Here is a 13,536-nt window from a genome sequence, read left to right on the forward strand (position 1 = left end):
AGACTTCCACTAGTTTCCCATGCAGCCATTCTTTATCACCATTCCTGAGCACCTGGGAAGCTCAGAAAGCATTCGCCAGAATACTGTGTCTGCCCCCATCACAGGAGGCAACTCTCACTGTCTGATTTCTTTCCCCCAGCCTGGCGTCATCAGGGCACCGCTCTCAATTGGGGTGTCCCGCTTTGGGAAGCTGGCTTTGCCCCGCTGTGAAAATCCCTGTCTTGGCAATCCTAGTGGGAGTGCGGAAAAGTTAGTGGCGAGGGTTGGTCAAGTCGATGACATTGAATCTGAATAGGTAGCAGAACTTGAATGGGTAGCAGGTTTAAAACAAACAAAAGGCAGTATTTCCTCACACAACGCCTCATCAACCTGTGGAGCTCCTTGTCAGAGGATATTGTGAAGGCCAGGACTGTAGCAGAGTTCAGAAAAGAGCTAGATAAATTCATGAAGGATAGGTCCATCAATAGCTACGAGCCGGGATGGGCAGGAATGGTGTCAGACCCTGGGATGGGTGACAGGGGATGGAGCACTTGATTCCGTGTTCTGTTCATTCCCTCTGGGGCACCTGGCATTGGCCACTGTTGGCAGACAGGATACTGGGCTAGATGGATGCTGTATGGCCGTTCCTGGGGTCATGCTATCCTCATGCTTTAGAGTGATAACTCTGTCCTGCCGGTAGGATCTGTTCCTCCCTTCATGCCCCAGAGAGGCTGGTGAGTCAGGGTCATCCTCTGCACTCTGTTTACCCCAGTTTCTTTCCTGTCGTTTCTTCCAGAGGGCGAAGACAACATTGACGAAGACATGGAAGACGACCGGCCCGTGAACTCGTTACCAAAACTAACCCAGCGCCAGCACCCCGAGTTATTGAAAGCTGTCCCTCCGAATGCTGCTTCCCCCCACCCGGCGGCCTTGCCTCCGCACCTGTCTGTCCATCAGAAACAAGCCCCTCCCCACGCGCAGCCTCCCCTCCAGACCCAGGCGCTCGTCCAGCCGCAGGCGATCGTCCCCGCACAGACTCACCTCGTGGCGGCTTCGACGGTGCAATCGACTGTTATTGCCCACACTGCCACCACCCACGCGTCGGTCATCCAGACTGTCAACCACGTGATTCAGGGTCCGCCGGCCAAACACATCGCTCACATCGCACCTTCCACGTCCAGCCCTGTTCAGCTCACCACTGCTGCTCCGCCTCTCGGCCACATCACTGTGCACCCGGCAACCATCAATCACATGACCCACCTCGGCCAGCCCATTTATCCTCAGCCTGTGGCCGTCAGCCAGCCGGTGGTGAGCCACATCGCTCACACGATTTCTCACCAGCAAGTGAACGGAACCACAAACCTAGGCCAGCAAGCGGTGATGGCCAAACCGGCTGTAGGAACCCCCGTTGTTCACCATCAACAGTTAGTTGGGCAAACAGTGCTAAACCCGGTAACTATGGTCACCATGCCCTCATTCCCTGTAAGCACGCTCAAGCTGGCCTAGGACAGGAAGCCCGCTGGCAAAAGTCTTTGGCTGGCCACCTTTCCTGAAACTCCATACATTCCAACCACGTTCGATTCCAAGGGAGAGTAGTGCAGGAACTCTGTGAACAGGGAAGAATGACACATTTAAGGTTGGGACTGTCACGTCCATCATGTTTTAACAACCAACCTGTCCGTGGTAATGAGAAACGGGGTTTCTCTGCACTTGAATTTCGCTAAACAGAGAAAACTTTTAATGACGGTTGTTCATAGTGATTTTTTTTTCCTTTTACGTGTAATCAGTGACCTATGGATATGGTGTTCTTAAGACTTTAATTTCCCCCTTTCATGTGTTGCTTCTTTATAGAATAAAAAAAGGCTGATCTCTCTATTGAGACATTGCGTAGAATGGGAAAAAAAATCATAGACGTCTATATTTTTATATATATATGTATCTGCCCAAAGCTACATATATATAAATAAATATAACTGTGCAGAAGGCCCTTGGCAAGGTTGTTTGCAGGAGTATTAGTCAAATGTTAATTTTCGGAGGAAGAAAGCAGAGTTTCCTCAGATGGTTTAGTGGACCAGGGTACAAATATTTCATGACAAATAAAAAAAAAAATGTTAAAGGTATTTCCCTTCCGTATATTACATTTCAGTAAACCATCTAAAATCACTGTGACTTGTTATGGCATTTAAAGGAAATTCTCTGTCCTGTTTAATAAAAGGAAAAAGAATGCACAACCGGACTTCATTTGTTGGGATTTCATAAATGACTCACTTTTTACAGCTTTGTCAACAGAAGATTTCATATTTGTTATTTTCATGGCTTACAAATATGTTTTGTTTGGGGTTGTTTCGGGGTTTGTTTTTGTTTGTTTTTGCTAACGCAATAATTGATTTCACAGAACTCTCTGTGCACAGCTCTTATCTATTTCAAGATTCCTCACACAAGTCCCATTCCCTAAAAGGATTTTGACAGAGGCAGTTATTTTGAACTAGTGGCTTTGAAACATATTTCACCCATCAGGTGGAATGGAATCTGGGACAGGAATGCTGCCAAAAATTAGGTTGATTTCTGCGGGGGGGAGGATTTTCCTGAATGTGACCACGTTTTAGTGCTGGATAGTGTACGGATTAGACAGTTGATCAATATGCACAAGAAATGCTCTGAAGAGCTGCTGAGAGCTTTTAAAAAAATGAAATGGAATTTAGTTTGTGTATAGGATAACAGTAAATCCATTCTAGAACCAGTAAACCGTTCTCGAACCAGTTTATTCCAGTAAATCAGTTCTAGAACCTGACAGTGTGTCTTACAAAATGCAGCGAGCAACCCCTTCTCATCTGAAGTGACTACTTTAAAGCGTCCCAAGGTTTCTGATATAGTTTTGTTCCATCTTTTGTGGTGGTGGAACTAGATCCCCATTGAAGTCAATGGCAAAATTCCCATTAACTTCAATGAGCGATGGATTTATTTTTTTACAAATACTTGCCATTCTTTGTGCTGGTTGCTTAAGATATGTTTTATTATCTGTTGTTTGAATCTTCTGTTTCTTGTCCCACTTTCCATGCCGTACTAATGCTAACATTCTCCTTTTTCCTCTTTCTTTTTCAATCTGTAATCCCGATGCAGGCAAAACTCCCACTGCAGTGAGGGGCGGTTTTGCGTGTGTCGAGTCAAGTGGATGTTGGTTCCTATCTGAGCTTCTGTCCTTTCTATCCTGTTACTGTCTGGAAATGGCTGGTCGCGGGAGTAAAGGAGCAATTAACTCGACCCCCTTTGGAAGCGACATCAACCCCGATTGGGATGTAAGGAGTTCATTGACTAGTGATTGGACACTTCGCCACCCTAGCCGTTGAGTGTGCAAATCTCTTTTCTAAGTCGAGATCCCTTGGAAATGGATCCTTTGGACTGTATTTGTCCAATACTCACATTCACATCAGTGGGCATGTCACCTGAGTAAGGACTGCAGGATTTGACTCTGGAATCATCAGTGTCAGATAGTTACTACTGAGTTAACCTTAAAAAACAACAAATAGTCTGGTAGCACTTTAAAGACTAACAAGAATTGTTTAAGTTTAATCTGAAAATCTACCCCCAGATAGATCCTGCCCCACCCGACAGTTGGAACCATTCAAAGCGGCGATCTAATACTGTTTCCCTTGCCGCGTAGACAGGGATATTGCTCCTAAGAATTGGAAGAGATCCATGTTTGTGAGAACTTGCATGAAACGAGAAGTTGTCGGGGGAAATCATCCCTGTTTACGCTAGTCTGGGAAATTGTATGAGCCCTTTGCCTGCCTTGCTAGCACCCTCAGTTACAGAGCAGTCAGCTCTTAAAGCAAATGAGGCCCTATTCCCAAACCACCTGCCTATACATTTATTCCTAGTCATTCCCAACGTACTGTTAAGATTGTGGAGATAACAGAATCGCTCCAGGGTTACTTGCTCCTTTATGCAGTTAGGGGCTTTCTCAGGAAGGCACTATTTCTTGTGTGAGTTGTAGCCTTTGATGGACCTCGGTGGAGATCAGAGTTAGCCTGGAGGACGGTGACTCTTCATCAGAGAGTCTTGGGGTGTGTGGGGCAGGGTTGCCCACCCGTTTAGGGATAACTGTGTGGCTTTGTCTCCTGTAGCCATGGAGGAGGAAAGGGGGACTAAGAGCTCCCACCTGTCCTTGGCACAGGTCAAACTGATGGACCCTGAAAGGACAGTAACAGCGAAACAGGAAGTCCCGATTCTTGCCGTCGAAGGCTACATTTCTCAAAAAACTGGGGGCTCCAATCCAGGGGCTAGAATTCATGTGCCCATGGTTACTGGGATTACAACTATAAATTGCCAGCTCAGATAAATGTGGCTAGCGAGTCCTTGAAGCAAGGTTGAGGGCATCCAGGACTGGACCCACAATTATCAACCTTTGCAGGAAATTACAGTCATTGCAGAGGTGACTTTGGGAGCTGTTGCAGGCATATTTTTGCATGTGGATCTGTTCTCTCGGTGTTGGAAAACATGGTCCCTGAGAGACTTTTGTAACACATCCTGGATATCGAGCGGGGAAAGAGACACACAGTTACTCCTAAAAACACAGACTAGTGAAAAGTGTTGGAGGTGCAAAGGCAGCACTGCTTTCATTTTACACCGGGGAGCAGGTTTGCTTGTGGGTTTGTCAACGGCTTTTGTTGCGTCGGCGTGTCCTCTTGCCAGCCTTCGACTCTTTGACTCCTGTCAGTAGATTAAAATGTAACGGTGACGGGAGGACTGAGGACGGGGCAACACTGCCGTTTCAATTCCTGTAATTTGCTTCTGCCTGACGTCCCCTCCAGTGATGCTAACAAGCCCCACAACAAACAGGGCTCCGCCCCTGCGGGGGAGCTGAGGCAGTCAGCAATACTAGGGCTTGGTCTTCACTAGCACTTTTGTTGGCAAAACTTCTGTGTGGAAACAACACACCTCGACTGACCTGAGTTTCACTGACAAAACCACTGGTGTGGACAGGGGTGCTGACAGCCTCTGGAGGCCCCTGGACAAGGTGATGAGGGGGGCAGCTCTGTGCTCCTGGAAGGGGCGGGGCTTTGGGCAAAAGGGGTGGGGCTGGGTGGAGGTGCCCATCCCCTCCCCCTGCCCTCAGAGCTGCTCCGGCAGTGATTTAAAGGACTTGGGGCTCTAGACGTTGCCACAGTAGTGGCAGAGTCTGGAAGCCCCAGGCCCTTTTGACTTGCCGGGGGCCTGGGGCAATTGCCCCCCTCCATCGACAGGCCTGGGTGTGGAAAATGCTTCTCAGTGTGGGGGTTAATGACATCAACGGGCGCGCTCTCCTGCCGGGTGGCTACCGCGAGAAACCAGAAAGTCTGTAGTGTAGCCATAGCCTAGACATCTTGGACCAACCCCTTCCTCATTCCCAGTCTCCACGGTAACCCAAAAGACTGTTGTTTGTTTGCAAGTCTCAGGGGGGTAGCTGGGTGAGCCTGTAACGTTACAAACAACGAGTTGTCCTGGGGCACCTGCTGTCTGGCCTAGCGAGGAAGCCCCGTCCCGTCTCGTCATCTCTGCCATTCCCGTTGAAACCCTTCCCCCCGGACTCTAATGCTTCTTAGAAATCCTGTTCAGTACTGTATCACAAGGGGCACTTTAGCAATGTCTCTCCTCCTCTGAGATGTGTGTTTTCCCTATGGAGAAAGCTATATATAAATAAATACATATATATCTATATATCTATATATCTGTACACGTTGGGCTTCGGAAGATCGGTATGTCCCAAAATAAATAAATAAATATGAAGTTTACAAGAAATCTCTTCTGTTGTCGCATAATATTAGTGACTGCTAATCCGACCGCAGGGAAAGCAGTCAAAATGGGATTCCTGGACAGGCGGCTGCTGTCATTGAGGCCAGCGGTTTTCAACCTTTTTTTCTCATGACCCAGGGAAAGAAAATTGTTGATGCCGTGACCCAACATAATCTGATTAGAGTGTGGGCCCTGGGGTAGGGCTGAGGATGAGAGCTTTGGAGTGTAGGAGGGGACTCCAGCTTGGGGGGCCAGGACTGGGGTGGGAGGGGCTTACCTTGAGTGGCTTGCGGTCAGTGGTGCAGTAGGCGGGGCTAAGGCAGCTTCCTGCCTCTCCTGGCACCGCAGACCATGCTGCTCCCAGAAGCAGCCGGCATCAGGTTCCCAGCCCCTGGGAGTGCCGAGCTAGTGCTCAGGGCAGGGGCAGTCCATGGAGCCCAGTGTGCTCCCCCCCCATCTAGGAGCAGGGTCTGCTGGCGGCCACTTTGGGGGCATTTCAGTCTGCAGTCCAGGACAGTTAGGAAGCTGCCTTAGCACCCACCTGGTCACCTGATCCCCCTGCAGCAATGAGTCCCAGAGCCGACATTCCACCACCCTGTCCTGGGTCGCGACCCGTCCTTTGAAAATTGCTGCATTCGGCTGATTTAATGCCCATGGAAGTCAGTGGATAGGTTTCCACTGACTTCAGCGGCCTCTGGATCAAATCCTTGAGCTGCAGTGGGTCCTAGCGCTGCAGCCTTTAGACAAGTCCTGGTGTACGTGTAACACGAGGATGCCCTCCAAGATAGGGTACCGAGAGGGAGCAATTGGTAGGTCAGGCAGTTTCTGTCTCCTTTCAATCTAATTTCTAAAATGAACCTGCTGTAGAGGCCACATCTAAATGCTGCTTAGTAGGCACAAAAACCAACTAGCTTTTAAAAAAATCAAGTACTCCAAAACACTCTCTCTTGCAACTGGCACATGAAATATGGAGCACAGCCCTGACCTCGCAGAGCTGTAAATCCAGAATGCAACTCACAAGATTAGAATCTGGCCCCATTTTCCAGCCTCGTGCATCTTGTGTAATCCCTTATGCGTGTGCTAAGTGGGTGTCAAGGGTTCCTATTCTGGCTTGGGAGCAGTCCGCGCCCACTCTGCACTCCCATTGCGCAGGGCTGACTGACGACACACTGCGCGGTGTGTTAGACAGTCAGGCCTGACGCACTGTGGCTCGTCAAAGCCAGTACAGGGGACTCTGTTCTTAAAGGTGGTGTTCTTGGCCCAGCTAGTGTTTCATAAGCTCTGATTTCTCCCTTTCAAACTGCAGATTGCCGAGGTGTTTCAAACCAGATCTGAGCAGTATCTGTAGTTTTAATAATAATAATAATAATAATGATGATCCCTTTTACCCCAGAGAGTGGCTGGAATTTTTAGAAGGCTAAGTCTCTTAGCAGCAGAAGTCCCAAAGACTTTCAGTTGGACTTCTGCTCTGAAGACTATAAGTACTGCTCCAGATGACTCAGGGTGGTGGAATCAGTCTCCAGTGGACAAGCTTTCCTCCTCAGTTCATTAATTTGAAGCTTGTGAACGTGAGGGACTAAATTCAGATGACCCTTGGTAATGTCCGGCCAGATCCTGAAGTCTCGACTTACGCTTTTCTCAGAAAAAACGCGCATTGATCTCAATAGAGGCTGAGAAGCGACATCAAGATCTAGGACCTGATCATGCAGTCATATACTGCCTGTTGAACCTCTCGATTCCAGCACTCTCTTGTCCAGCAACATCCGTGGTCCAGCATGATTTTAGTTGGCCAGATGTTCACTTATCATGAGTGTGGCCAAGTTTCCTGCAGTCCCATAATGTTTGTTTACAGCCTCCAGGTCTGGCTCTGTTCTGTGCTGTTCTTTAGCTCTAATTTACCCCCAAATGTCTTCTAAGAGCCCAGGAAGCAGTGGGAGTGTTGATAATGCTGCTAGACAATATTGACCTCCCATGGTTCAGCAAATTCTCTGGTTCGGCACCAGTCAGGACCTGAGGGTGACAGACTAGAGGTTCAACCTGTAGTACTTGATACTGCTGATGCTCCTGGCAGTAATGGTTGGGCCTGGTAGCCCAGCAGCTTTGAACCCCGCCCCTGCACCAGACAGAGTGGGGACCAGCAGCCCGCCTGCACGTTGCCAATCACACCATCCGGGCATCCATGTGCTGCAGTATAAGGAGTGCAACTTTTACATCAAAAATTCCAAAGTGAATTTCCCTCTCTTCACCTGCGCTTCTGCAGGACACAAAAAAACTCGTTTTATAGGAGGCTACACATCATGCCCTTGGCTTTAACAGTCCTCTTTTAAGCCAGACCGTCTTTTCTCTGGAGTTGCATTTGTAAGCAGGACAGAGCAAGGGAAGGAGTTTTAACGGCTTACAGTCTGCCAGGCAGGTGGGGTCTGTCTTTCTGAGCGTGGCTGCTGAACACAGTTGGAACATTGGAAAGCCAGTTTTGACCCAAAAGGTTCTTCATGTGACTCTAATAGAAACAAAGATAATCATTCCTTAAAAGGCTTGCATGAAGACATACAAGGACAGCCTTTGTGCTTTCGAGCCGACTCCTGTAGCGATTAACGTGAGGGTTTGGTTTTGGGGTGGGAACTGGTCTCTTTAATCCCAATCCATCCCTTTCTCTGTCCGGCCATCAGTCTGCAATCAAATCCTCGCTTTGCTCAATCATTAGCAATTTCATGTCTTGATAAAAGGGGGGGTGCACGTCCAAAGCAATAAACCCACGGCGGGGCCGGTGCTTTTACAGTGGGCAGGGCTTTCTGAGGTCATATTCCCAGACAGTATGTTGCGTGGCTTGTTCCTGCCCCATTCCCGCCAATGCCTCTGGCTGTGCTATGTCAGAATACAGCCCTTGCTCGCTGTCCATAAGGGACTCACGGATAGTGAGAGATTTGCAGTGCGCAGTGCCAGATTGGGGCTCTTTAACTGTCCTAAGGGACACCTGCAGTGATCATAACTGGAGTAGAAACTTTGTATTCCAGTTAAATTACTGGAAGCCTGGCAAGATGGCTGCACAATGGTGTGTATGTTTCTCTCTACACACAGGTGGGCTGTGTGTGCCTTCACCACGTGTGTAAGTGTGTATGTGTAAAAGAATGGGACCGAACCGAAACCTCAGGCCCAAACGCTCTGAACCGTTGGGGGAAATCAGAGCGGAACCCAAACTTGTGTGTCCAGGCCTCATGGGGGGCGAAGGAGGGGGTGTTGTGTTGCTCAGTTCTAGTGAAAGGCAGGTTTTCTAATGGAAAGTACCGTGTGGCAAGACTTTAGTTGTAATAATGGAAACTGCTTGATTAAAATCACGTACTGTGTTAGCAGCTGAAGGCTGCTAGGCTATATTAGTCCATCATTGAAAAATCCAAATGTTTGAAGAGCCTTAAATCTTCCTTGGAGGGAAGCAAACAGAGCTCTTTGTGGGCCGTTCTTTGTCTACAAGGGTCCTGTTGGGTGGGGAAGGAGAAAACCAGGAGCAAATTGTTCTAGTTATTCAGGGTTTGATCCTGCATCGTTCAAGCCAATGGGAGTTTTGCTGTTGTCCTCAGTAGAAGCAGGATTAAGCTTGCATAGTGCAGGGACAAAGGAAGGTTAATTCTTATTTTTCTTTCTTTTTTCTCTTTTCCCCCACCATAGAATCTGATGGACATGATGTTCCATCTGCAGCTGCTTCTACTTACTGCTTGTGTACAATTTATCCAGGTGGGCTGGTGGAAAACTTCTCCACCAGTTATGATTTAGTTTATTCTTGTGTCATAAAAATAGCAGGTCCAAAGATCAGACGGGGCTGTTGGATTCTAGCGTTGAACTATTTGTCTTTCTGTTGTTGTGTTTTGGGTTTTGTTTGGGGTATTTTTGTATTAAAAGTGGCCTTTCGTAACAAAAATAAAAAGACATAAAATAAAATGCCTTTGAGTGGGTTAGATGGAGGTGAGATTATATTGCTGCTTTTGTTGATGTTGGTGTGATTGTCCGTATGCACGCCTGTTTATAAACGTAGAGAAGTTCAAGCAAAGATTTTATTGTGTCTCTGATTTTTGTATGTAGCCTGTGTCTCTTTTGGACAGATCTGCATCCCGAGTGAATTTTTTGCATTTTAAAAAAAATGTGTGACAATTGTTACGGGTGGGGAGGGGCGGAAGACGGGGATTTGAAAAACATCACCGTGTGTGTATGGGGATTCAGAAGAGGGATGGGGGAGAAGACTTAATTTGCCTTGTGTGAAAAAGATGCATTTGATGTGTTTGTTTTATCCCCTCTTGCTTTCTGTGATGTATAATGAGAAGGGTACTGAATAAAGGTAAACATTTCTTAGCTGGGTTCCAAAGGGGCACAGTTTCATGAGGTGCTAGCGGTCTCCTCCAAAGCCCAAAGAAGTCAATGAAAGTCTTTCCATCAACTTCAATGGGATTTCAATCAGACCCAGAGGGTCCAGTTCAGCACTCCCTTTCTATTCAGTAAAAGCACTTAGGCCTTCTACACTTATCAGGAGATGGAGGCTGTAAAGCTCAATCTACCGGGGTTTGATTTAGCGGGTCTAGTAAAGACCCACTAAATCAACTGCTGATCATGTTCCCGTCAACTCCACTACTCCACTGGATTCAGAAGCGTAAAGGAGTCAACGGGAGAGTTTCTCCTATTGACCCCTCACAGTGGAGATGATCCAGTAACTCAGTCTAAGGTACATCAGCTCAGCTGCACTATTCACATAGCTGGAGTTGTATACCTTAGTTCGACATTGCCCCCTAGTGTAGACCTGGCCTTAAGCACCTGCTTAGGTCCATTGACTTTAATGGGAACTAAGCATATGCTTAGGTGCTTTGCTGAATAGGAATGGTTTTAATCACACATGCAAGTATTTTGCTCAGCTGGGATGCCTTAATTGTCTTGTAGTCAATGGGAGTTGAAACTGCATAGTAGCTGCTCAACTCCTTTCATGATCAGGCCATTAAGACTTTGGAATTCTGAATCTAGAGTAACCAGTTACCCATCGTAAACTGTTTATATATATTTTTTTCAAGTACAGTGGAATGATAAAAGGCAATATATGTAAAAGTCCCCCTCACCCGCCATGAATGCGGGGAACTGGGCTTGATAACCTCTTGAAGTTCCTCCCAGTTCTATGATTCTAGGAAAAACCCCAATATTTTCGACCTACTTTCAATCTCTCAGCATTTGTACAGTCTAAAATTGATACCAACACTTTATTTTTAGATTTCCTCGTTAGTCAAAATATCATCTGTTTGGAACAGACATTCAGAGTTAAGAAAAAGGTTGCCTTTTATACATGTATTATTTTTTAAGGTTCATTCCTATTTATGGCTTTTTTCTCTTCCTCTGTTTTACAGTATTTTTAAAAAATAATCCCAAACTTGAAGACCCAACAAGACACCAGCACAAACATAGCCTCATTTGCCAGAATCAGAGAACTGTAATAATAGGCAGTGTTTCAGGTGGATGTTATTTTTCTTATAAAAGTGACATGGAAATGTCAATCATTTTCTGCACTCGAATTTAGGATTTCTACAGGCTGCAAAAAATGTCTTTGGCCTGATTCTCATTTACTTTAAGGGCTACTTACCAAAATTCTCTCTAATGTTTTCCAGCTGTGCAGATTTTTTCCAGCCAAGTGCAGAATGAATTTTTTATGTGCACCTTGGTGTGTGCTAATGTGCACCACCAGTTGAAACAAAAAACCTAGCCATGGATGCTCTGCTAATCAGCTGGGTGGCATTTGGAACTCTCCTGAGTTGCCACACAAGTGAATGGCTTACAGGGAACACTGCTCATCACACTGTTAGGATAGTTACAAGTTTCCTTAAAGTCATTGTTACATTTATGACTAATTTAAGACCTGCTTTATGCTGCAGAGTGGTGTTAAGGGACTTGCGTGTAAACCAGAATAAGGGTGCATGTACACTGCACCGTTATTTCGAGATAACTAGTGTTATTTCAAAATAACAATGCGAGCGTCTACACAGCCATTCCATTATTTTGAAATTATTTCAAAATAACAGACAGCTTATTCTGAAATCTGTAAACCTCATTCTACAAGGAATAACACCTGTTCCAAAATAGCTATTTCAAAATAAGGTGTATGTAGACGCTCCACTGCTGCTATTTCAAAATAGCCCCTCACCAGGGCCATTCCAAGTTATTCCTCCCCAGTGCCTCCTGGGGCTCTAAATCAAGATAGTACATCTACATTAGGGGAGCCTGCCTCGGACTAATTTTAAGGCTTCCCTGCAGTGTAGACGTGCTATTTCGAAATAAATTATTTTGGAATAATTATTCTAGAATAGTTTATTTCGAAATAAGCGTGCAGAGTAGACATACCCTAAATTCTATTAATTCGACTCCTTTCCTGGCACTAATTACATTGTGAAATAGCATTTTTGGTACTCTCCAGAATGTCCCAACCTCTTTCAGACGGGCAGAGGGCAGGACACAGGAAACCGACCGATGCTTTTGCTTCTAGGTAAGTATCCTGACCCTCGCCCACCTCCCACCTCCCCACTGCCATCCTGTCCTTTGGTACCTTTCTTGAGACTCCTCTGCACATCATGCTCAAACCAAAACCGAAGTATCACAGGCCCGATCTGTGAGGTGCTGAGTGCGCTTGTCGATCGGACAGCTCACACGAGTCAAGATTTCAGGATTTGGTCTGTGCATGCACAGACATAGACGCCTTACAGACATGACTATTATGATCCTGACTCCACAAAGCACTTAGGCATGGTTGAAACATTTAAGACTGTGAGTGGTTCCGTTGACTTACAGGGGACTATTCCCACGCTTAAAATTAAGCATGTGCTGAAGTGTTTTGCTAGATCAGCGCCTAAAGCGGGAGTGGAAAATCAAACCATCCCATTCTCAGGCTTAAGTCTTTCAAAGAAATGTATCTATAGAGATAGAGTTACAAATATCTATGTTGAGAGAGCTGCAGATACCTAGTTATAGCTAGACAATTTAAGCACCTTTGTGGCTAAAAGTATTTACCTTTATTAGCTCTGAAATTTTTTCATGAGGAATCCTTCTGTGAAAGGCATTGCTTACCAATGCAAAGTTACTTCCACTGCTTGTCCACGATTCAGTGGTGGGCAACCCTATTCTCCTTCTATTGAGCATCACAGGAAAGCCAAGCAATCTGGAACCAATCACACTGGGCAAATGGTGTCTTTGTTTACAGTGCGGACTTGTCACTGTGTTATCAATTTATTGAACTATTAAATATTGAAAAATCTAGACTGTAAAGATTTTTATGTGTTTGGATACATCTGCTCTGTGGAAAAAAACTAATTTTGTACATATTGTATTTTTACTATTCAGCTGTATTATATTGGCTCTTCATGCTCCACAATTTAGGTATCAAACATGAATAATATCCATGTAATAAGCACTTGCCTGAAATAAAATATAAAACTGAAATAAACATGCACTGAAACCTGAAACAGGATTTTGCATCTCCATCCTCGTGCTTTATATACGGATCTTCCAATTTATTTATCGTTTCCCAGGCATCTGATTCCCAACCTGGCAAATATCTATTATCGGGCTTCACACTTGGGACTTTTGATGGAAGTCACCACCACAGCTAGGCCGCAGGTGAATGAAGGCAGCTCCCGAGTACCAGTTAACTGGAACCCAGTAAGCATCATCCGTTAAGGGTGATGGTTACTGGGTAACTGGTTAACTGGTTACCCATTCTCTTCCCTAGTTGTGATAGTGCTGCCCTGGTGTGGTGTTGCCACCCTTTCT

General features: G+C 46.0%; 1 protein-coding gene across 2 annotated transcripts in view; it reads left to right on the top strand.

Moving 5' to 3' along the window:
- MNT (MAX network transcriptional repressor) overlaps positions 1-13,234 on the top strand; it is a 105,691-nt gene extending 92,457 nt beyond the window's left edge. For both annotated transcript variants that reach the window (XM_006138575.5, XM_006138576.5), the window contains one exon: positions 776-13,234. In XM_006138575.5, the coding sequence (XP_006138637.1) occupies positions 776-1,485 (710 nt within the window). In that variant the 3' untranslated portion in view covers positions 1,486-13,234. The remainder of the gene's footprint in view (positions 1-775) is intronic.
- The last annotated feature ends 302 nt before the right edge of the window (positions 13,235-13,536 follow it).

Source organism: Pelodiscus sinensis, chromosome 21 (assembly GCF_052426305.1).
Source record: "Pelodiscus sinensis isolate ZL-2025 chromosome 21, ASM5242630v1, whole genome shotgun sequence".
Classification (NCBI taxonomy): domain Eukaryota; kingdom Metazoa; phylum Chordata; order Testudines; family Trionychidae; genus Pelodiscus; species Pelodiscus sinensis.